Raw genomic sequence first — 25,627 nt, 5'->3', positions numbered from 1 at the left:
CCCCGATGTTAGTGTCACTCCCCGATGTTAGTGTCACCCCCGATGTTAGTGTCACCCTAGATGTTAGTGTCACCCCCGATGTTAGTGTCACCCCCGATGTTAGTGTCACTCCCCGATGTTAGTGTCACCCCCGATGTTAGTGTCACCCCCGATGTTAGTGTCACCCCCGATGTTAGTGTCACTCCCCGATGTTAGTGTCACCCCCGATGTTAGTGTCACTCCCCGATGTTAGTGTCACCCCTGATATTAGTGTCACCCCCGATGTTAGTGTCACCCCCGATGTTAGTGTCACCCCCGATGTTAGTGTCACCCCCGATGTTAGTGTCACCCCCGATGTTAGTGCATCACCCCCGATGTTAGTGTCACTCCCCGATGTTAGTGTCACCCCCGATGTTAGTGTCACCCCCGATGTTAGTGTCACCCCTGATGTTAGTGTCACCCCCGATGTTAGTGTCACCCCCGATGTTAGTGTCACCTCCGATGTTAGTGTCACCCCCGATGTTAGTGTCACCCCCGATGTTAGTGTCACCCCCGATGTTAGTGTCACTCCCGATGTTAGTGTCACCCTCGATGTTAGTGTCACTCCCGATGTTAGTGTCACCCCCGATGTTAGTGTCACCCCCGATGTAAGTGTCACCCCCGATGTTAGTGTCACCCCCGATTTTAGTGTCACCCCAGATGTTAGTGCATCACCCCAGATGTTAGTGCATCACCCCAGATGTTAGTGTCACCCCCGATGTTGGTGTCACCCCCGATGTTAGTGTCACTCCCGATGTTAGTGTCACCCCAGATGTTAGTGTCATCCCCGATGTTAGTGTCACTCCCGATGTTAGTGTCACTCCCGATGTTAGTGTCACCCCCGATGTTAGTGTCACCCCCGATGTTAGTGTCACCCACGATGTTAGTGTCACCCCCGATGTTAGTGTCACTCCCGATGTTAGTGTCACCCCCGATGTTAGTGTCACCCCCGATGTTAGTGTCACCCCCGATGTTAGTGTCACCCCCGATGTTAGTGTCACCCCCGATGTTAGTGTCACCCCCGATGTTAGTGTCACCCCCGATGTTAGTGTCACTCCCCGATGTTAGTGTCACCCCCGATGTTAGTGTCACTCCCCGATGTTAGTGTCACCCCTGATGTTAGTGTCACCCCCGATGCTAGTGTCACCCCCATGTTACTGTCACCCCCGATGTTAGTGTCACCCCCGATGTTAGTGTCACACTCGATGTTAGTGTCACCCCCGATGTTAGTGTCACTCCCGATGTTAGAGTCACTCCCGATGTTAGTGTCACCCACGATGTTAGTGTCACCCCCGATGTTAGTGTCACCCCAGATGTTAGTGTCACCCCCGATGTTAGTGTCACCCCCGATGTTAGTGTCACCCCCGATGTTAGTGTCACTCCCCGATGTTAGTGTCACCCCCGATGTTAGTGTCACCCTAGATGTTAGTGTCACCCCCGATGTTAGTGTCACTCCCCGATGTTAGTGTCACCCCCGATGTTAGTGTCACCCCCGATGTTAGTGTCACCCCCGATGTTAGTGTCACTCCCCGATGTTAGTGTCACCCCCGATGTTAGTGTCACTCCCCGATGTTAGTGTCACCCCTGATGTTAGTGTCACCCCCGATGTTAGTGTCACCCCCGATGTTAGTGTCACCCCCGATGTTAGTGTCACCCCCGATGTTAGTGCATCACCCCCGATGTTAGTGCATCACCCCCGATGTTAGTGTCACTCCCCGATGTTAGTGTCACCCCCGATGTTAGTGTCACTCCCCGATGTTAGTGTCACCCCTGATGTTAGTGTCACCCCCGATGTTAGTGTCACCCCCGATGTTAGTGTCACCTCCGATGTTAGTGTCACCCCCGATGTTAGTGTCACCCCCGATGTTAGTGTCACCCCCGATGTTAGTGTCACTCCCGATGTTAGTGTCACCCTCGATGTTAGTGTCACTCCCGATGTTAGTGTCACCCCGGATGTTAGTGTCACCGCCGATGTTAGTGTCACCCCCGATGTTAGTGTCACCCCCGATGTTAGTGTCTCCCCCGATTTTAGTGTCACCCCAGATGTTAGTGCATCACCCCCGATGTTAGAGTCACTCCCTGATGTTAGTGTCACCCCCGATGTTAGTGTCACCCCCCGATGTTAGTGTCACCCTCGATGTTAGTGTCACCCCCGATGTTAGTGTCACCCCTGATGTTAGTGTCACCCCAGATGTTAGTGTCACTCCCGATGTTAGTGTCACCCCCTGATGTTAGTGTCACCCCCGATGTTAGTGTCACCCTCGATGTTAGTGTCACCCCCGATGTTAGTGTCACTCCCGATGTTAGTGTCACCCCCGATGTTAGTGTCACCCCCGATGTTAGTGTCACCCCCGATGTTAGTGTCACTCCCGATGTTAGTGTCACCCCCGATGTTAGTGTCACCCCCGATGTTAGTGTCACCCCCGATGTTAGTGTCACTCCCGATGTTAGTGTCACCCCCGATGTTAGTGTCACTCCCGATGTTAGTGTCACCCCCGATGTTAGTGTCACTCCCGATGTTAGTGTCACCCCCTGATGTTAGTGTCACCCCCGATGTTAGTGTCACTCCCGATGTTAGTGTCACCCCAGATGTTAGTGTCACCCCCGATGTTAGTGTCACTCCCGATGTTAGTGTCACCCCAGATGTTAGTGTCACCCCCGATGTTAGTGTCACTCCCGATGTTAGTGTCACCCCCGATGTTAGTGTCACTCCCGATGTTAGTGTCACCCCCGATGTTAGTGTCACTCCCGATGTTAGTGTCACCCCCTGATGTTAGTGTCACCCCCGATGTTAGTGTCACTCCCGATGTTAGTGTCACCCCAGATGTTAGTGTCACCCCCGATGTTAGTGTCACTCCCGATGTTAGTGTCACCCCCGATGTTAGTGTCACCCCCGATGTTAGTGTCACTCCCGATGTTAGTGTCACCCCAGATGTTAGTGTCATCCCCGATGTTAGTGTCACTCCCGATGTTAGTGTCACTCCCGATGTTAGTGTCACCCGCGATGTTAGTGTCACCCCCGATGTTAGTGTCACCCACGATGTTAGTGTCACCCCCGATGTTAGTGTCACTCCCGATGTTAGTGTCACCCCCGATGTTAGTGTCACCCCCGATGTTAGTGTCACCCCCGATGTTAGTGTCACCCCCGATGTTAGTGTCACTCCCGATGTTAGTGCCACCCCCGATGTTAGTGTCACTCCCGATGTTAGTGTCACTCCCGATGTTAGTGTCACTCCCGATGTCAGTGTCACTCCCGATGTTAGTGTCACCCCCCCCCCCCCTGCCCTGCACTCTGAAGACACAACACACACACAATTGAATTCTCACTCGTCACAGGCATACAGTGCCCGGGACGCCTCGATCCTCGGCACGCTCATGAGCCAAGGCCTCATGAGCACTATAGGCCTATCCTGCCGGCCTATCACAGTAGCTGGCCCCTCCTCCAACCGAGGCCACTGCTCTCTCATATTGCTCAATTGAGGAGTGGCTTCCATCCCATTATGTCCCTGTTGACGAGGAGAGAAAACCTTGTCTCCCCAGTGGAGGAGCCATACCCAACCCACCTCCCCAGTAGAGGAGCCATACACAACCCACCTCCCCAGTGGAGGAGCCATACACAACCCACCTCCCCAGTAGAGGAGCCATACACAACCCACCTCCCCAGTGGAGGAGCCATACACAACCCACCTCCCCAGTAGAGGAGCCATACACAACCCACCTCCCCAGTGGAGGAGCCATACACAACCCACCTCCCCAGTAGAGGAGCCATACACAACCCACCTCCCCAGTGGAGGAGCCATACACAACCCACCTCCCCAGTAGAGGAGCCATACACAACTCACCTCCCCAGTGGAGGAGCCATACACAACCCACCTCCCCAGTGGAGGAGCCATACACAACCCACCTCCCCAGTGGAGGAGCCATACACAACCCACCTCCCCAGTGGAGGAGCCATACACAACCCACCTCCCCAGTAGAGGAGCCATACACAACCCACCTCCCCAGTGGAGGAGCCATACACAACCCACCTCCCCAGTGGAGGAGCCATACACAACCCACCATCCCCAGTGGAGGAGCCATACACAACCCACCTCCCCAGTGGAGGAGCCATACACAACCCACCTCCCCAGTGGAGGAGCCATACACAACCCACCTCCCCAGTGGAGGAGCCATACACAACCCACCTCCCCAGTAGAGGAGCCATACACAACCCACCTCCCCAGTGGAGGAGCCATACACAACCCACCTCCCCAGTGGAGGAGCCATACACAACCCACCATCCCCAGTGGAGGAGCCATACACAACCCACCTCCCCAGTAGAGGAGCCATACACAACCCACCTCCCCAGTGGAGGAGCCATACACAACCCACCTCCCCAGTAGAGGAGCCATACACAACCCACCTCCCCAGTGGAGGAGCCATACACAACCCACCTCCCCAGTGGAGGAGCCATACACAACCCACCTCCCCAGTAGAGGAGCCATACACAACCCACCTCCCCAGTGGAGGAGCCATACACAACCCACCTCCCCAGTGGAGGAGCCATACACAACCCACCATCCCCAGTGGAGGAGCCATACACAACCCACCTCCCCAGTGGAGGAGCCATACACAACCCACCTCCCCAGTGGAGGAGCCATACACAACCCACCTCCCCAGTGGAGGAGCCATACACAACCCACCTCCCCAGTGGAGGAGCCATACACAACCCACCTCCCCAGTGGAGGAGCCATACCCAACCCACCTCCCCATTGGAGGAGCCATACACAACCCACCTCCCCAGTGGAGGAGCCATACCCAACCCACCTCCCCAGTGGAGGAGCCATACACAACCCACCTCCCCAGTGGAGGAGCCATACCCAACCCACCTCCCACACATCAACTTAACACGGGACCTGTGGGTACCTGGAAACAATTCCTCTCTCACAGCCATAAAACTTGACAAACGTAATGGTTCTTCTACCTCTGACGAGCGCCCTTTTGGCTCTGTCTGGCAGCCTGGAATGTCAGAAATAATTGCTCAACCATAACCCTGGATCAGAGAGGTCTCTCTGAGTTCCCCAGCGAACCCCAGTGGACCCTAGTTAGACCCCAGCCAGCTGTTAAAGACAAAGAGCGAAAAACACCAAAGCACGTTACTCCATAAGTGTTTTATACCTAAATGGCTAAAGAATAATGCGATGAAACACAGTGATGTTGCCAGAGTGACAGTGACGTGGCCAACATGACAGTGACGTGGTCAGTGTAACAGTGACGTGGCCAACATGACAGTGACGTGGCCAGTGTAACAGAGGCGTGGCCAGCGTGACATTAACGTTACCAGTGAGACAGTGACTAAACCAGTGTGCCAGAACGGGGGACAGTGAGACAGGAACGATGACAGTGTGACAGGAACGGGGCCACTGTGAGAGTAACGAATCCAGTATAACAGGGACGAGGCCAGAGAAACAGTAAAATCAGTGAGAGGAGCAGAGTGACGTTATTCACACACTAAATTAATAATTGTCTGACTGTCTGTCTACTCTCTCTCTAATACACGATTACCTACATCGTCTATACATCCTTGAAATACATTATACACGAACACACCGGACACGCTGTTCGTTTAACCGGCATATATATATTTTATGTTTTATCCCCTGCCTCTTTTATCCGGAATCAATAAACGCTTTATTCGTACCGGTGGGCCCCTGATGGCACCTGTTATGCTTCCGGTGTTCCGCTTGACGGAGCATTATGCTGCAGTACTCCTGTGTACACACCTATTACCTCCCCCCCCTCCACCACCTATTTTTACTCCCTGCTCTCTCTCTCTTATTTTTATCCTATCCTATTTTCCCAGTACGGGCCCTCTACACGAATTCTTCTTCTTTCTCACAAACCTAATCAGTTCTAATCAACTACTATTTTCTCTCACCTTGTCATCCTGACATCGTTACAGCTCGCATTCCCTCTTCATCTGGTCTTTTCATCTATAATCTATTCCATCTCTCTCTCTCCGAGTTTCTCTTTCGTTTGATTCACTCCATTTTCACTTCCTTCCTCTCATTCTTCCTTGCTGTCTCTTCTCTTTACTGCTCTTTTTCGTGACATTCTCACAGTTCCATCTCCTTGCTCTTCGTCTCACTCCTCGTCCGTTCTTTCCTGTTTCATGTTCTTTCCTCTTCCCTGTTCTTTCCTATGCTGCTCTGCCCTTCTACTCTCTTCCTTACTCCTCCATCACCTTTACTTAATACCTGGTAATTCTCCCACTGCCAATGACAGCTGTTCCTTCAAAATCACTGACGCATGCGCCTCCTCGCGCCAAAACTCCACTGGAGTTTGGACAAGGGAAATCTAACGTTCGACTCCACCTTTACGTTACATTTCTGTTATTTTCTTAGAGAAAAAGTCGATTTTACCATAGCAATATTCTTCATGTAGACGTTGAGTCACAATAACGTTTCTGAAGATATGATGATCGAACAACACATCAGATAATGGAGAAACTAAGACGTTTCGGTCCTTTCTGGACCACTATTAGGTTGTGGATTATTATCACACGACTTGGTATTGGTCCAGGACGGTCCGACACGTCATCTTTTCTCCATATTCCGATGTGTGGTTTGGTCATCAGTATTCTGCATGACTTCAAGCTCTTGGTAATCCACACAACAGAACCAACACCACATTAGCTTCTCCATGCGAATTTATCCTGTGCAGTCCTAAGTATAATCATTTTATCGCATCAGGGTTCCGCACACCGCGTCTCCCAGTGGCGTGCTCCTATTGGCCGAGTTTATATGTGCAGAGCTTTGATTGGTGTGCTACAAATTCAGCCCCTCCTTGATTGGTCAGATTCGACTTGAAAATTATCCGGAATATCTACTGGCTATAGTTAAACCACTTCCGTTAGTGGAGCAGTTGACCCTTTCTCTGACACTTGGCTTCCTGATTTCAAATACATGATTTATGATCTGTTTACTGATTATTGCGGTAGTTTATGGCTATGTGGAATGTGTTTTTTCCATGGATTTTTTTCCCCTGGGGTTTAAAGTTATGGGTGTATCAGAAGGGATACACAAGAGTGTCCAGGATAGTTTAATTAATTGTCTTCCCCTTTACCCCTCTTTCTTTCCCCACTCTCCACACACACATTCTTCCCCTCCGGGACCGAATCTAACTGTTTGTGGGCCAAAACTGGTTTAGTCAAAACAGCTAAATGGGCCCCACCGTGATCTTAGGCCTACTGCACAATCCTGCCCATTTTTCTCCATCTTTTCTCTCCTGCCTCTCTTTCCCGCCAGTCTGCTCCTTTCTCCTTTTCTGCCCCATTTTCCCCCTTCTCCCCGCCAACATGGAATAGATAGACATTTCTATTTACATGTAAAGAAGAGGCACCCAGCAGAACCCGGGTCTCTTCCCCCCCCCCCATCTATCCACCCTCTTTCTCCCCCTCTTCATCCCAACTTCCCCTTGACCCCCCCTCATCCTCCATCCCCTTGTGTCCCCCCCTGGGTCCCCTACCCTCCCCTCCCCCCCTGCTTCTCTCTCTCGGAAAATGTGTTTCAAGTAAACACTGGACAATTGTGTGGGTCTCTGAAAATATACTATTATGGTGATTTAAAATTGTAGAGGTAGTTATCTTGAGATGATTTCGGGGCTTAGCGTCCCCGCGGCCCGGTCCTCGACCAGGCCTCCTTTTTGTTACACACCCCCAGGAAGCAGCTCGTAGCAGCTGTCTAACTCCCAGGTACCTATTTACTGCTAGGTGAACAGGTGCATTAGATGAGAGGATTATGAGACATTCAGTTTCTCAGGGGTTGTTGTCATTAGACATCTGTTTCTCAGGGGTTGTGGTCACGAGACATAGCTGTTTCTCAGGGGTTGTGGTTATGCGACATACTGTTTCTCAGGGGTTGTGAGTAGTGAAGTTGAGGACTACGACCGTCCCAAACCTGAGGAGAACCTCAGTGGATCGAACTCGGACATAGTCAAAAGTGGAGTTGGAGTCCGTAGAATGGGACGGGTTGCGTCAAGGGGGACGTTGTGGGTCGCAGAGGGTAAAATGGGGACGTTGTGGGTCGCACAGGGTAAAATGTATGGGACGTTGTGTGTCATGTAGGTAAGAGGATAAGTATGTGGGCATGTGTACATCATCTCAAAGGTTTCTGGGGCTTCCCGGGATGTTTTGACGCGTGGCGTCCAGCCAGACGTCACTTGAGAGAGTGTCATGTTGGGTAGGGGTTGGAAGCTATGTGGTTGGTATGCGGTCATGTAGGGAGGAGGAGGAGTATGTAGGTTATGTTGTGGAGGGAAGGGGGAGACCCCCATACCTGAGAGGAGATCAATGCCATCCATTAGTTCCCCCCCCCCCCCTACATGGGCAGGAAGTGTTGAGGGGAGCGTGAGAGTCCAGGGTCTTAAGAATGGAGGAAAGAATGAGGGAGAAGGAGGGGAAAGGGAGGTAACAGCTGGGAGTGGGTTTGAGTGTGAAAGTAGAGTCATTATTTTTTCTTAAAGAATGACAGTTTTATGTACCCTCCCTGCTTCCAGAGCGCTAAGGATATGCGGGCCATACCTACCACATAGCTCTGAGGAGTGACACCACATGACCACATGGGGTTACCTTTTCAAAGGTTGAGGCCTAACTGTTGCGAATGTCATCATCGACCTCTTTCATAGTCAGTCACGCCCTCCCCTCCCCCTTCATCCATATGAAGGGAGGGGAGGTATGTGGACATACCACATACCAACACCACCACCACACTGCTGGGAGTGACAGCAATACCGCGTACCATACTCCTGACACAGCTCACACCGGCACATAGCAGCAGGCAGACAACATAATGCAATGTATGAGAACTGTACTAGGAGCGATGGGGCTCCTCCATGTCGTGCCCTGACGCTTGAGTGGTCTGTGTTCGCATTAAGGAAGTAAGGTTATATAACGCAGCCTCCCCCTCACCCTCCCATGCAAGTGACAGTCATCATCAATCAATCGATTGACAATTCCACACACTTCCTCAGTCCACACCCCCACACGTAGCTTCCAGAGCTGTACATTCTCAGCAGCATCACACGACCACATAGACATGAGGTTCTCACCACATACCAGCAGACCACATAGGAGCCGTGAACTGTAGTAGAAGCGGTGTGTACAAATGAGGGAGAATTTAGCCGAAATGTTTTTAAACAGGGTGGGTGAGTGGGACACCCCTCTCCCTTCCCTCTCTTACCTTCTGGAGTAGTACGGACCAGGACCACATACCTACACATAGACCTGAGAAGTGTCACCACACAGCACATCACTTAATAAACTCAGTCAAAGTCAGTAGGTTAGCGTTTACTGAAAGAGGGAAATATTTTTTGGCGGGGAGCGAGCCTTCGGAGGCGGCTCGCCTCTGTAAAGGTTGACCCATGACTGAGGCTAAATGAGGTGACACCACACCTTAGCCGACCGCTCCCTCCCCTCACACTTGACACCCACAAGTTATCAGCTTACACGCTTTTCTCGCTATACAGAATAATAAATAAATAAATAAATAGGAGAAGTAAACCCATTATATATAATTTTTATACTTTTATTATTATATAACATCAATCCCAGGAGCTTCGCAATTACACACATCTGGGGTAGTAGTTTGAGGCGTAGTTAGATGGACGAGGTATTGGGATGACCTTACCCTCAACCCCATCCACCCCTACCAAACCCCAACCCCCTCCCACAACCCTTCCAAGCCCAAACAATTAAGCATCACTTCACCCTTCCCAGACCGGGTGTTCTATGTAAAGCCTTTAGTAGTAGTAGTAGTATTTTTGTTCATATGTAGAGTAGTGATCCAGTTCACAAACACACAGATGCTATCCCATTCCACACATGCTCACCAGAGGACATACCACGCTGGAAGACAGAAGAGTTTGGGGAGACGTGATCACTACCTACAAACTCTAATATTTTTTTTGTTAACTGTGTGATCACAACATATACCTCACGAATCTTAGTGTTGATATTATTATTATTATTATTATTATTATTATTATTATTATTATTATTATTATTATTATTATTATTGTTATTGTTATTATTATTATATTTTAAAACCATCCCTCAGTAACTCAGTAAGTCAAACAGCAACAGCAACACTGGACTGAAGACTCTAATATGTTATGGGATAGACTGCTTCTCTCTCGAGTTGAGTCATTAGTGAAATACCCGGCTTCAATTTCGTAGGCTATAGCGTCTACAGTTTCGTCAGGCTGACCTTATGCCATTAGCACTGTATGACAGTTTAGCTAGTTTAGTTCATTTTTTATGCACCCCATACCCATCTTGCGGGCAGTATTGGAAAGGGTTCCAGAGGCACATAATACGCTCAGGGACTGAACCCCACAATTCATTTAGCTAAGCAAGTTACAATCTTGATCAGCTAGTTACAAAATTCAATATAAGTCGGCCCATCAACAATGGATTCGAGACCGACCACAAGTACAGTTTCTAAATTAAGCACTGTCAATCTCACTCTGCCTCAGATCTACAGGATCTTGTTGAAGATTTAGTTTTAACAAAAAGTGAAACACGATAACATGAACTAATAGGGTTGAGATAGGAGGAAAGGCTTTGCGGAAGATAAAAGAGCTGAGGAGACATGTTCGCTACCTACATTTCTTCACGTGAGTTCATTTTAGTTTAAAGTTTTCCATCTTAAATTAAATACTACTATCATCAACCCTGTATTGGATGGCTCAGGCATTCAGTTTACAACTCAGTTAGTGTTTACTGAACGTGGAAATCACTTCATGTGCGATTATTTAGCTTAGTTTAAAGTTTTCCAATCTTAAAATATTACTATCATCATCAACAACGTATTGGGTGTCTTAGACATTCAGTTTACAACTCAGTAAGTGTTTACTGAACGTGGGAATCACTTCATGCATGCTCATTTTTTAGTTTAGTTTAAAGTTTTCCATCTCAAATTAAATACTACTGTCAGGAGACATATTTTTCCTGCTCTCTCGTGCACTGAATTAAGTACGAAATTACATAGTGCACCAGTGATGTGCACGGTGATTCAGCTTTCTGAATATAACTTTTCCACAGTCGTGTTGGGTGTCGTTGGACCGCCCATGACATTTGCTAGCCATTGATGTCATTCTGATTGCTGTATCAGGTCTGTGAAGGAAATTACAGGAAGGAGTTGATTTCAGGGAAAATTTTGTACAAGTCAAGTGTAGAGAGGGAGGTATGGGGGGTTAACGGCTGTAGACCACCACCCCCTATCACGTGTCCACCTCGTGAGAGAGGGGGTAGCGTCATGAGGCAGGTGCGCCATTGGCCAGGGCTCCTGGGCCTCAGGAATGCTGAACCGTGATTGGTCAAGACGCTGAGGGGTACCGCATGGTACCCCAGGGGTAGTCTTGGCGGAAAAAAAATATTCTTACCTAGAACGTTGCTATGTGAGGACGTAATTTTCCGTGCTAGGCCAAGCATTGGGAAATACCGCCTGCAACGTTACTAAAGTCACGCCTATCATCTTGCTATCTTTCCGTGTGCCGTCCGTAAGAATCCGGTAGATCGGAAAGTTGCTTGTACTGAACAGTGTGAACTGAGACATCTAGCCGCGTAATTGTGGGACGCCATCTTAGAGCAACTGGACTGAGTGAGGCGGTTAATTATCGGGCTACGAAAGTGACATCCGCCGTCTATCGTATCTGTGCTTGAAGGTACTGCAGTGAGACGTACTAGAGAAGATTTAAGTGTTATGAGAGAAACCTGAAAAAGTTCTAATGCTGAGGAAACCAAAGAGAACAGTGAAGGATTCCATCTCGGGTCTCGTGTACCGTGTAACACCATGTACCGTCGTATCCTGGGGTACCGTGTCAAGTGGAAGGGCGTGGTACCGCATCCCAGCTGTTGAGCGCGCACCCTGGTCTGCCTAAGCCGGCGTGTTCGCGCCACCTGGTCTCTATGTGTTGAGCTAACCCCGTGGTCTAGGACCCTGTGCTCCAACTGACCACGTGTAGGAAGTGAGGACGCCTACGTCATCATCCAGCAGCAGCAATGGGAGTGTGATGTTGACGTGTATGTGAGTGAGTGGGAGTATGTAGCGGGCCGCGAGATTGATGTAAGTACACTGTTTCCGTTTTGGGTAATAAAACTCTGAAGCTGGGTTCGCCCCCAGTGTTCCGTCTGTCCTCTGTCCCTGGGACCACCTGGGGAGGTGAATGGGAATTGGAGACGTGTGAGTTTACCCTGTTTGCCGTCATCAAGTTGAGGTTGGGCCCAACTGGGATTTAGACGTGTGTGAGGACACCCAGTGACACGGTAGAGTAAAGTGAGTTATTTGCTGCTATTTTCTCTATGTGCCGCGTATGTAAATCGCTGTAATTTGATTCCCTTTTTCAGCAGTGAAAGTGGTAACAGGAAGGTTTCCCTTGGTTATAAATTTTACTGTTGGTTGTGGTAGAGTGTGAATTATTGGTAGATAATTTACTGGGGGAAGTCATTTACAAGTTTTGCCGTGAGTGCAAGGATGTACTGTGTTGTATTGTGTTGTACTGTGTGTAAACCGTAGAAAAGTTTGTCCTTGGTGGAAGGCGTTGTGTACTGTGAAGGATTCCGTGAGAATTAAAGTCAGTTAACGTCACCGGGGGTCACGATCTACTTAACGAGGTCACTTGTTCGTTGAACATTGTTGTGATTAACGTAGAGACGTGTAAAGGCAACAGTCACGGTGAAGTTCACGCAGTGGAGGAATTGTCAAGTGAAGACTAACGTAGTGTTAACGATTTAACGAGCTGTCGTTAATTGATTGATTAACGAAAGGGGTTGACGGTCTGTTAAGATCGGAGTCAATTGCGCTGTAATTAAGCTGCTGTAATTCGTTGGACTGATCAGCTCTGTCTGCGGACAGAGTGATTAAGCACTCGTAACTAATTAAAGATAATTAGTAATCGCCACTTAGTGAATTCACCAGGTGTTGATGTTGTTGTTGTAACCTTGTGTGTGGTACAGTAGTCTACCCTCGTTAAGGTAATCTTGTCGTAAGACCGGAAGTGAACTGTCAGTTGAGAGACAGTAGGCTTTATCAATACTCGTCTGAATTAATAGGCTGTTGTATTCAGTAATTAATTGGGAATTACTCACCGAATGCTTGACTTTCAAGTTGATGTAATTAATTGATTTACGAGTTATTGCTGCCATTTAAGTGTTGTTGAGACACGTGTGTGTTAACGTAATTGTTTAAATTCGATTAGGGTAACTTTTGATATTGATTGTCCTGAGAGACAAGTGTTAACATAAGATTTTTAAAAGGTGTTATCATTCTTGGATTAACCGCCTTGTTACTTGGTACCTCGTTGAGGGCAGCGAGCGCCAGTCAAGTTTTGTGATTAGAGTATTTGATCACCGGGAAGCCGTGACAATATTGATTGCAAGCTTGCATCACCAGTGGGCACCACTATGTTCAGTTAGTGTCATTGTTCAGTCAGCGACGACGGGATAAGGATACCGTGGGTCCATCAGGCTGTTGATTAGCTGTTCTTGAATGTGCCACTGGAGTGACGTAAATTCACTGTGTAGTAGTTTTAGTTATTTTTTTGTGAATAAATTGTTTGTTATAGAAAGGGGTCGTTTACGTCAAACCTTCCAATATTGCTGCCCCACATTTTATGTTCTGCAACGCTTTGCCTGCTTATGTTCATATCAAGTCTGTATCTAAAGCTCGAGTCCATTGCACAGCACCACACTTCTATAAATAAGAAGTGAGAATACGTCGGCTACCCTTTATTAGTTGTCAAACTAGGAGGAGCCAGCGACCTAAGTGACAGATGTTACCCGTGTGGTTTCGCCTGGCGGTTTGCTCCCGCGGTCCTATGATCTTAGGCTTTAAGATTAAATATCTGCCACTGGCAGCTCTTGCTGTTTAAGGCCTGCCTCTCTTGTGAGGTAGTTACGATTAACGTAACATCCATAGGACTTAATTCTTTTGATAATTGTCAAAGAAAAAAAAATCTCACAACTACTATCATCAACCCTGTACTGGATGGCTCAGGCATTCAGTTTACAACTCAGTAAATGTTTGCTGAACGTGGAAATCACTTCATGTGTGATTATTAGCTTAGTTTAAAGTTTTCCAATCTTAAAATAATTCTTGACTAAAATAGCACTCCGAAACATCTTTGCACTTTTAATTTTTCATTGACATGTGCACAGCTATAAAAGGGAATCTCCCTCCTGCACAGATGTCTTGTGTGTGTGTGTGTATGTGTGTGTGTGTGTGTGTGTGTGTGTGTGTGTGTGTGTGTGTGTGTGTGTGTGTGTGTGTGTGTGTGTGTGTGTGTGTGTGTGTGTGTGTTAAATAATCGGTCCTTACCTAGCTTATCATTTTCTTTGAGAAACTTATATGTGGTGATCATATCTCCAGAGTCCACACAATAACCCACACATCACCCATCTTCTGTTTTCAAATCACAGCTCGCATCTAATTTACTGTTATTTTTTTTTTTTGCAGAAACTATGTTTTGAGAATATGCTCAATATCAGCAATTACTATTCGTATCATCAAAGTCCTTTCAGTCATCAAAACAAGCAGAGGTGCAGCATAATCCACTAAAGATCTGATGTATGCAAGGTACATCATTTTGACAATTCTGACACCGACCCGCCTTAGCAAGATGACTGTGAGCAACAGTAGCCCCAGCACTCCGAAACATCTTTGCACATTTTAATTTTACATTGTCACGTGCACAGCCATCAAAGGCAAACCTCACTTCTGCATGGATGTCTTGTGTGTTAAATAAAATATCCTTACATGGCTTATCATTTTCTTTGAGAAACTTATATGTGGTGATCATATCCACTCCAAACCATTCAGGACCTAGGGTCCCGACTCGGACCGCAGGTCTGGTTTGGAGTGGAGACGGGTTCAAATAAAAATGAGCACATAGGAAATGATTTTGACGTTCAGTAAACACTTACCGAGTGGTTAACTGAATGCCCGAGAGCCCAATACTGGGTTGATGATAGTAGTATTTAATTTAAGAATAAAAAACTTTAAATTAAGCAGAAATGAGGGCACGAAGTGATTCCCACGGTCCGTAAACACTTACTGAGTTGTAAACTGAATGTCTAAGCTAGCCAATACATTATTGATGATGGTAGTAATATTTTAAGATTGGGAAACTTTAAACTAAACTAAATTACCACACATGAGGCGATTTCCACGTTCAGTAAACACTCACTGAGTTGTAAACGGAAAGACTAAGCCAGTCAACACATGGTTGATGATGAAAGTAATATTTTAAGATTGAGAAACTTTAAAGTAAACTAAATGACCACACACGTAGCGATTTCCGCGTTTCGTAAACACTTACTGAGTTGTAAACTGAATGTCTGAGTCGGGCAATACAAGGTTTGTGATAGTAATATTTCATTTTACGATGGAGAAACTTTAAACTAAAAAATGAGGTCACATGGAGGAGTATCTATGTTCAGTAAACAGTTACCGAGTTGTAAACTGAATGGTTGAGCCACCCAATACACGGTTGATGATAATAATATTTTACGATGGAAAAACCTTATCCTAAACTAAAAATGAGCTCACATGAACTGATTTTCACTTACTAAGTTGTTAACTGAATGTCTGAGACATCCAATACATGGTTGATGATAGTAGTTTTAATAACATTGATAATACGAGGTCTTGAACTAGATACTAACAGGAGAACAACAAAGCTGTGATATTGAAAAGAAACTGAACTGAATTTGAAAGTTGATTAATATATGTAATGTGAAGCCAATCTACTGGAAAACAGTAAGCAAACTTTATTTGAAAAGAATATGAGAAGACTGAAAAGCACGGGGTGTGGAAATGGGTAAAAGTAAGAAGTAATGATCTTCATAAACATAACATAACATATCCACGATCGTAGTTAATACACTGTGAACTCTCTTAAAACTATGCTTACCATGAAATCTTGCCACTAAACCTAACATTGTCATAACATAACATAACTTGTCACTCTGCGAAACAAATTATTGACTATAAGTGCGACAGTGAGAATAAAAATGACCACTTATGTTTTGGAGTGCTATTTTAGTCAAGAAATATTGTAAATGATGATTATTGACTAAAGAGAGAAAGTGGAGGAGGCTATGTATGTAGTGATCACGTCTCCCCAAACTCCTCTGTCTTCGGGAGGTTGGTGTGGTGCATATTTCACAATGCCTTTTCTTTCCTCCTAAGTCAGCCTCTTATTTCGTGGACTGCTGGTGTTTGATGTGTTTAACTGCTTAAAGGAACGATATTTTCTAGAAAAAAATTCCTGTGAAATAATGCGTGTTATATGTTTTGACTGTCTAGCTAATAGCGTATTGCCTGGCTAATAATGAAATGTCACATTTTGTCTGACTCACTTAGCACAAGTGAAGAGAAAACAATGAAAAACTTGCAAAGGTTAAAACTCTGTGAAATCATATCTGTTATGTTAAGTTTTGACTAGCTGATTAATAGCATACTACTACATTATTGTCTCTTTATGTTATGTTTACCTCAATAGCGTTGTAATGCTTGGAAAGTGTATGTGCGGATCCCGTTTCCCTCTTACTGCACATAAATAATGGATGCTGTAAAGTATTTTTTATGGAACATGACTCTTCTTATTCTTACCCCTTTTTAAAACTAGATGCAATACCCAAGCTATGTTTGCCTTCTCTCTCTCTCTCTCAATATGGATGTGGGTTGGTGTGGGTTATTTGTGTGGACTCGGGAGATATGATCACCATATATAAATTTCTCAAAGAAAATGATAAGCTATGTAAGGATATTTTATTTAACACACATGACATCCATGCAGAAGTGAGGTTTGCCTTTGATGGCTGTGCACGTGACAATGTAAAATGAAATGTGCAAAGATGATCCGGAGTGCTATTTAGTCGAGAAATGATACAAAATTGTGTTTATTGACTAGTGAGACCCCGTAGCAGGTATTGTGTGGGATATTGTGGTCCTTAACCTAGTTAAGCGAAAGACAGACAACAACAATAGCTACTCCGCTCGAAAGCTCGCTCCCGCAGTCATGTGGCAGTGGCCCTCGCGCCTATTTGATTTGATAGAAGAAAAAAAATGAAGACTAGTAGTCCTGTTTTTAAAGATGAAAAACTTTTAACTATAAAAATGTTTGACTGAGTGACTGACTGACTGCTTTTCTGGTCAGGTCTGCAGGTCTGCAAGAAAAAATAGTAATGTAGGTACCGAACATGTCTCCTCAGCGCTTTTATCTTCCGTAAAGCCTTTCCTCCTATCTCAACCCTATTAGTTCTTGCTCTCGTGTTTCACTTTTTGTTAAAACTAAATCTACACACGCGATATGAAATGTGAAAAAAATCTTACATTATGCTATGTTATCACTGCTTGAATAAAATTATTAAGAGTGCTGAACATTCTGTGTCATTGTCTTGCTACGATATTAAAAGTCTATGTTTTTCGCTGGGGCTACTGTTGCGCACAGTCATCTCGCTGAGGCGGGTCGGTGACAGAATTGTCAAAATGATGTACCTTGCATACATCAGATCTTTAGTGGATTATGCTGCACCTCTGCTTGTTTTGATGACTGAAAGGACTCTGATGATACGAATAGTAATTGCTGACATTGAGCATATTCTCAAAACATAGTTTCTGCAAAAAAAAAAAAAAAAATAACAGTAAAGTAGATGCGAGCTGTGATTTGAAAACAGAAGATGGGTGATGTGTGGGTTATTGTGTGGACTCTGGAGATATGATCACCATATATAAGTTTCTCAAAGAAAATGATAAGCTAGGTAAGGACCGATTATTTAACACACACACACACACACACACACACACACACACACACACACACACACACACACACACACACACACACACACACACACAAGACATCAGTGCAGTAGTGAGATTCCCTTTGATAGCTGTGCACATGTCAATGAAAAATTAAAAGTGCAAAGATGTTTCGGAGTGCTATTTTAGTCATGAATTATTTTAAGATTGGAAAACTTTAAACTAAACTAAAAAATGAGCATGCATGAAGTGATTCCCACGTTCAGTAAACACTTACTGAGTTGTAAACTGAATGTCTAAGACACCCAATACGTTGTTGATGATGATAGTAATATTTTAAGATTGGAAAACTTTAAACTAAGCTAAATAATCGCACATGAAGTGATTTCCACGTTCAGTAAACACTAACTGAGTTGTAAACTGAATGCCTGAGCCATCCAATACAGGGTTGATGATAGTAGTATTTAATTTAAGATGGAAAACTTTAAACTAAAATGAACTCACGTGAAGAAATGTAGGTAGTGAACATGTCTCCTCAGCTCTTTTATCTTCCGCAAAGCCTTTCCTCCTATCTCAACCTTATTAGTTCATGTTCTCGTGTTTCACTTTTTGTTAAAACTAAATCTTCATCAAGATCCTGTAGATCTGAGGCAGAGTGAGATTGACAGTGCTTAATTTAGAAACTGTACTTGTGGTCGGTCTCGAACTCCTTGTCGATGGGCCGACTTATATTGGATTTTGTAACTAGCTGATCAAGATTGTAACTTGCTTAGCTAAATGAATTGTGGGGTTCAGTCCCTGAGCCCATTATGTGCCTCTGAAACCCTTTCCAATACTGCCCGCAAGATGGGTATGGGGTGCATAAAAAATGAACTAAACTAGCTAAACTGTCATACAGTGCTAATGGCATAAGGTCAGCCTGACGAAACTGTAGACGCTATAGCCTACGAAATTGAAGCCGGGTATTTCACTAATGACTCAACTCGAGAGAGAAGCAGTCTATCCCATAACATATTAGAGTCTTCAGTCCAGTGTTGCTGTTGCTGTTTGACTTACTGAGTTACTGAGGGATGGTTTTAAAATATAATAATAATAACAATAATAATAATAATAATAATAATAATAATAATAATAATAATAATAATAATAATAATAATAATAATAATAATAATATCAACACTAAGATTCGTGAGGTATATGTTGTGATCACACAGTTAACAAAAAAAATATTAGAGTTTGTAGGTAGTGATCACGTCTCCCCAAACTCTTCTGTCTTCCAGCGTGGTATGTCCTCTGGTGAGCATGTGTGGAATGGGATAGCATCTGTGTGTTTGTGAACTGGATCACTACTCTACATATGAACAAAAATACTACTACTACTACTAAAGGCTTTACATAGAACACCCGGTCTGGGAAGGGTGAAGTGATGCTTAATTGTTTGGGCTTGGAAGGGTTGTGGGAGGGGGTTGGGGTTTGGTAGGGGTGGATGGGGTTGAGGGTAAGGTCATCCCAATACCTCGTCCATCTAACTACGCCTCAAACTACTACCCCAGATGTGTGTAATTGCGAAGCTCCTGGGATTGATGTTATATAATAATAAAAGTATAAAAATTATATATAATGGGTTTACTTCTCCTATTTATTTATTTATTTATTATTCTGTATAGCGAGAAAAGCGTGTAAGCTGATAACTTGTGGGTGTCAAGTGTGAGGGGAGGGAGCGGTCGGCTAAGGTGTGGTGTCACCTCATTTAGCCTCAGTCATGGGTCAACCTTTACAGAGGCGAGCCGCCTCCGAAGGCTCGCTCCCCGCCAAAAAATATTTCCCTCTTTCAGTAAACGCTAACCTACTGACTTTGACTGAGTTTATTAAGTGATGTGCTGTGTGGTGACACTTCTCAGGTCTATGTGTAGGTATGTGGTCCTGGTCCGTACTACTCCAGAAGGTAAGAGAGGGAAGGGAGAGGGGTGTCCCACTCACCCACCCTGTTTAAAAACATTTCGGCTAAATTCTCCCTCATTTGTACACACCGCTTCTACTACAGTTCACGGCTCCTATGTGGTCTGCTGGTATGTGGTGAGAACCTCATGTCTATGTGGTCGTGTGATGCTGCTGAGAATGTACAGCTCTGGAAGCTACGTGTGGGGGTGTGGACTGAGGAAGTGTGTGGAATTGTCAATCGATTGATTGATGATGACTGTCACTTGCATGGGAGGGTGAGGGGGAGGCTGCGTTATATAACCTTACTTCCTTAATGCGAACACAGACCACTCAAGCGTCAGGGCACGACATGGAGGAGCCCCATCGCTCCTAGTACAGTTCTCATACATTGCATTATGTTGTCTGCCTGCTGCTATGTGCCGGTGTGAGCTGTGTCAGGAGTATGGTACGCGGTATTGCTGTCACTCCCAGCAGTGTGGTGGTGGTGTTGGTATGTGGTATGTCCACATACCTCCCCTCCCTTCATATGGATGAAGGGGGAGGGGAGGGCGTGACTGACTATGAAAGAGGTCGATGATGACATTCGCAACAGTTAGGCCTCAACCTTTGAAAAGGTAACCCCATGTGGTCATGTGGTGTCACTCCTCAGAGCTATGTGGTAGGTATGGCCCACATATCCTAAGCGCTCTGGAAGCAGGGAGGGTACATAAAACTGTCATTCTTTAAGAAAAAATAATGACTCTACTTTCACACTCAAACCCACTCCCAGCTGTTACCTCCCTTTCCCCTCCTTCTCCCTCATTCTTTCCTCCATTCTTAAGACCCTGGACTCTCACGCTCCCCTCAACACTTCCTGCCCATGTAGGGGGGGGGGGGAACTAATGGATGGCATTGATCTCCTCTCAGGTATGGGGGTCTCCCCCTTCCCTCCACAACATAACCTACATACTCCTCCTCCTCCCTACATGACCGCATACCAACCACATAGCTTCCAACCCCTACCCAACATGACACTCTCTCAAGTGACGTCTGGCTGGACGCCACGCGTCAAAACATCCCGGGAAGCCCCAGAAACCTTTGAGATGATGTACACATGCCCACATACTTATCCTCTTACCTACATGACACACAACGTCCCATATATTTTACCCTCTGTGACCCACAACCTCAACCCTGACGCAACCCGTCCCATTCTACGGACTGCCCCACCACTTTTGACTATGACCGAGTTCGATCCACTGAGGTTCTCCTCAGGTTTGGGACGGTCGTAGTCCTCAACTTCACTACTGTTGTGGTCATGAGGCATACTGTTTCTTAGGGGGTTGTGGTCAAGAGACGTAGTTTGAATAAATTGTAAATCAAAATTCGTAAGAAAACCCTAAAATATTTGAAAACTATCTTTATGAACATTTTTTACTTTCGAATTAACAGTTCGTAGAAAGTCTCCATATCCATTGTGGCGTCGTCGAGCAGACATGAAGACCCGCTATTTAGCACAAAATTTGTTTCCAAAACGACACCGAATTTGGCAACACTGGTCAATTTCAACATATAATTTCGTTTCATGAGCACACACTCACAAGCAAGTGCTCCAAGTTTAAATGTAATGCGATGAGCAATGCCGGGCAGATCGTCCAGAAACTAATACAAAAGAAAAGTAAAAGAAACGACGATAATAACAATAAAGAAAATAGTAATAATAATCACAACAAGGAACTATAGCTTTCGCCGCGGTGTGGAGAGCCGCCGCGAGGTGTCGCCATCAGTCTGCTCACCTTCTTAGTGCGCCGTGTATGAGCACTTTACTCCCGCCTAAACAAACATTATACCCGTGTCCTAACGCAGCCCAAACACTTTTATTCCGGGTGTTTTCCCACGAGATGCAGCGAAGACTTGGCCAGAGATAGCTGCCCGGCGTTTTACCTCGCTTGTATGTCCGCACGTGATATGCTTCTAATAAAATTAATTCTCTCTGCCTTCGCTTCCCTGCACATCAGCCCCAAAGCCTCGTCCAGCCAACCAGAGCGTCTTTTGTCCAGCCCACCGCCCCAGAGTCTCGTTCAGCCCACCGCCTCAGAGTCTCGTCCAGCCTACAGCCCCAGAGCCTCGATTGTCCAGCCCACCGTCCCAGAGCCTCGTCCAGCCCACCGTCCCAGAGCCTCGTCCAGCCCCCCGTCCCAGTCTCGTCCAGCCTACAGCCCCAGAGCCTCGATCATCCAGCCCACCGTTCCAGAGCCTCGTCCAGCCCACCGTCCCAGAGTCTCGTCCAGCCCACCGTCCCAGAGTCTCGTCCAGCCTACAGCCCCAGAGCCTCGATCATCCAGCCCACCGTCACAGAGCCTCGTCCAGCCCCCCGTCCCAGAGTCTCGTCCAGCCTACAGCCCCAGAGCCTCGATCATCCAGCCCACCGTCCCAGAGCCTCGTCCAGCCCACCGTCCCAGAGTCTCGTCCAGCCCACCGTCCCAGAGTCTCGTCCAGCCTACAGCCCCAGAGCCTCGATCATCCAGCCCACCGTCCCAGAGCCTCGTCCAGCCCCCCGTCCCAGAGTCTCGTCCAGCCTACAGCCCCAGAGCCTCGGTCATCCAGCCCACCGCCTCAGAGTCTCGTCAAGCCTACAGCCCCAGCGCCTCGTCCCGCCCACCGCCCCAGAGGCTCGTCCAGCCCACCGCCCCAGAGGCTCGTCCAGCCCACCGCCCCAGCGCCTCGTCCAGCCCACCGCCCCAGAGCCTCGTCCATCCCACCGCCCCAGAGCCTCGTCCCGCCCACCGCCCCAGAGGCTCGTCCAGCCCACCGCCCCAGCGCCTCGTCCAGCCCACCGCCTCAGAGTCTCGTCCTGCCTACAGCCCCAGCGCCTCGTCCCGCCCACTGCCCCAGAGGCTCGTCCAGCCCACCGCCCCAGAGGCTCGTCCAGCCCACCGCCCCAGAGCCTCGTCCCGCCCACCGCCCCAGAGCCTCGTCCCGCCCACCGCCCCAGAGGCTCGTCCAGCCCACCGCCCCAGAGGCTCGTCCAGCCCACCGCCCCAGCGCCTCGTCCAGCCCACCGCCCCAGAGCCTCGTCCAGCCCACCGCCCCAGCGCCTCGTCCAGCCCACCGCCCCAGAGCCTCGTCCAGCCCACCGCCCCAGAGCCTCGTCCAGCCCACCGCTCCAGAGCCTCGTCCAGCACACCGCCCCAGAGCTTCGTCCAGCCCACCGGCCCAGAGCCTCGTCCAGCCCACCGCCCCAGAGCCTCGTCCAGCCCACCGCCCCAGAGCTTCGTCCAGCCCACCGGCCCAGAGCCTCGTCCAGCCCACCGCCCCAGAGCCTCGTCCAGCCCACCGCCCCAGAGCCTCGTCCAGCCCACCGCCCCAGAGCTTCGTCCAGCCCACCGCCCCAGAGCCTCGTCCAGCCCACCGCCCCAGAGCCTCGTCCAGCCCACCGTCCCAGAACCTCGTCCAGCCCACCTCCCCACCCAAGGCCTGATTTATTCCCTTGAGAATACATCTGGATGTACGAATACTTGGGAGCTCTGCCTCGCCTACTCGAGATTGGTAAATGAAGGTTCTTAAAACGCACTTGACCTTGGGTTATGCTTGCAGTCTGATGTCTCGAGGCAAGAGTGCGTGTTGAATGGTGCAGTAATGCTTCCAGCTTAAATGGGGAATCTTTTGTGAGGGGTATGATGTTATTCTGACTGGCAATATGTGCTTTTCCAGATGCTTATAGACGCACACATTTTATTTGAATTGTTTCATTTTATTTTAGTGGTCGATCTGATGCAAGAGTTGCCGTTAACTTCACTGGAATGGTCGTGGGAGCAATTTTGCCTACCCTGACCAGGTCTTGTTGGGTACCTACCAATCAGCATTCAACATGCATAGTTGGATGAGGCTAACCCCAAGCGTCTGGTGGCAACACACACACACACATATATATATATATATATATATATATATATATATATATATATATATATATATATATATATATATATAGGAAAACCAGGGATATACTGAACATCTTGTATCAGAATCTTTACTTTAAAAAACATAACGTTTCGAATACTTCTCGTATTCATCATCAGATCTAAAAGAAAAAACAGAAATCACAATCAAATTGCTGGTAAACAAAGAACTCATACTGAATATAATTGCCTATCAAAGAAAGGAAAATGCTTAAAAAACAAAACACTTAAGCGCACTTAAAATCATCAATACAAATAAAACTTATTAACTGTCACATATATTAAAACTAATATAAAATCCATTAAACTACAAGACGAAATTTATAACTACTAAAACAAACCATTCCCTTAAACTTACGTGAAGTGATCAGAAGTGAAACTTGATACCTAACACATAGATACTAAACACTATAACAAATATTTATATAATGACTACAAATCTACAAAAAATGTATGTAAAATACAAACAGAATAAACGACAATTATAAAGTACTAACCAAAATCTTATAAAAAACTCAAATATTAAATAAAATTAAATACCAAAAAATGTATTATATATCCTAAATAAAAGATTATATTAATGTACAATGTTAAGACTTGAAATAAGTAAGAAAGGGCAAAGACATGGTAAACTAAAGAAAATTAAACTACCAAAATAAACTAAAAATCAAATTACAGGGCCTACTGTGCACTATACAGTGTACAATTGGACAGCTGAAAGGTTGCTATTTAACAGAGGCCGCAGCTCCTTTATATATAAGGATTCAATTACTCTCAAATCTGACTGGCCATTCATACAAGTGTCCAGAATTTTAAAATCAGATTCCAGCAGAGAATGATCAAACTCATAACAATGGTTTCTAATCTCCGAAAATGCTGGTTTAGACAATGGTAATCCAGTCCTAAAAGATAATCCCCGGTGCTCAAGTATCCTAATCTTAAAGTTCCGAATGGAACTCCCGACATATCCAGCATTACAGCTGGAACAATTATACATATATACGACATTTGAGCACAAGGGGGTAGGCACTTTATCTTTAAATTTAAAATAAGAGCCTATGGTATTTGTGTTGACAAAAATAAATCTAAAGTCTACTTGAGGATAACACTGCTGCAACAGTCTCCTCAAACGACTCCTTACAGAAAAGCTAATAGTGCCATAAAATGGTAATTTAATATATTTAAGATCCCTTTCCACTGTAGTAATCCTACACGATGGGTGAAGCTTCTTATTTAAGAAATTCCTTATAAAAGTATAAACCATATGCACAGGATAACCATTATTTGAAAAAAAAATCACAAGAAAATTAATTTCCTGATCAAAGTTATTCCAATTAGAACATAAAACAAAGGCCCTATTCAGTAGAGTGTTAATAGCATTTTTCTTAAAAATATCAGGAACAAAGGAATTAAAATTTAAATCTAGACCAGTAAAGGTTGGTTTCCTAAAAACATTAGTGTTGAACCCATTGAGGTTATTCACTTTTACATCAAGAAACGACAATGAATTATCAACTTCACACTCTGCAGTAAACCGTATATTACTATGTTGTTCTGTTTTTTCTTTTAGATCTGATGATAAATACGAGAAGTATTCGAAACGTTATGTTTTTTAAAGTAAAGATTCTGATACAAGATGTTCAGTATATCCCTGGTTTTCCTATTCATCTTAAAATTAAGATTCCCGAAGGGAACATCGATCATAAATATTTTATATATATATATATATATATATATATATATATATATATATATATATATATATATATATATATATATATATATATATATATATATATATATATTTGACATGCATAGACATGCTGAAGCCAAAACAGCTTGGGTTTGGCATTCCCCAAGGGTGTGAGGCAGCGGCTCATGCAGCTAGAGCCTACATTGCCAACATTACGAATGAAAAAGCCCTGA

The 25,627-nt window shown here is 45.9% G+C and overlaps 1 protein-coding gene across 1 annotated transcript; it reads left to right on the top strand.

Moving 5' to 3' along the window:
• Window positions 1–21,692: 21,692 nt before the first annotated feature.
• LOC138373410 (uncharacterized) lies at window positions 21,693–23,463 on the top strand. The gene is made up of 2 exons (XM_069339605.1): window positions 21,693–22,411; window positions 23,454–23,463. Exons 1-2 carry the CDS (start codon window positions 21,693–21,695, stop codon window positions 23,461–23,463), a joined length of 729 nt encoding a protein of 242 aa, XP_069195706.1.
• The last annotated feature ends 2,164 nt before the right edge of the window (window positions 23,464–25,627 follow it).

This window comes from Procambarus clarkii, chromosome 42 (genome assembly GCF_040958095.1).
Source record: "Procambarus clarkii isolate CNS0578487 chromosome 42, FALCON_Pclarkii_2.0, whole genome shotgun sequence".
NCBI classification, from domain to species: Eukaryota; Metazoa; Arthropoda; class Malacostraca; order Decapoda; family Cambaridae; genus Procambarus; species Procambarus clarkii.
This window is presented reverse-complemented; position numbering and strand designations above follow the sequence as displayed.

Bases quoted from the DNA above. Each gene is read 5' to 3' on its own strand.
- LOC138373410 (XM_069339605.1), top strand. From the start codon at position 21,693: ATGTCCGCACGTGATATGCTTCTAATAAAATTAATTCTCTCTGCCTTC.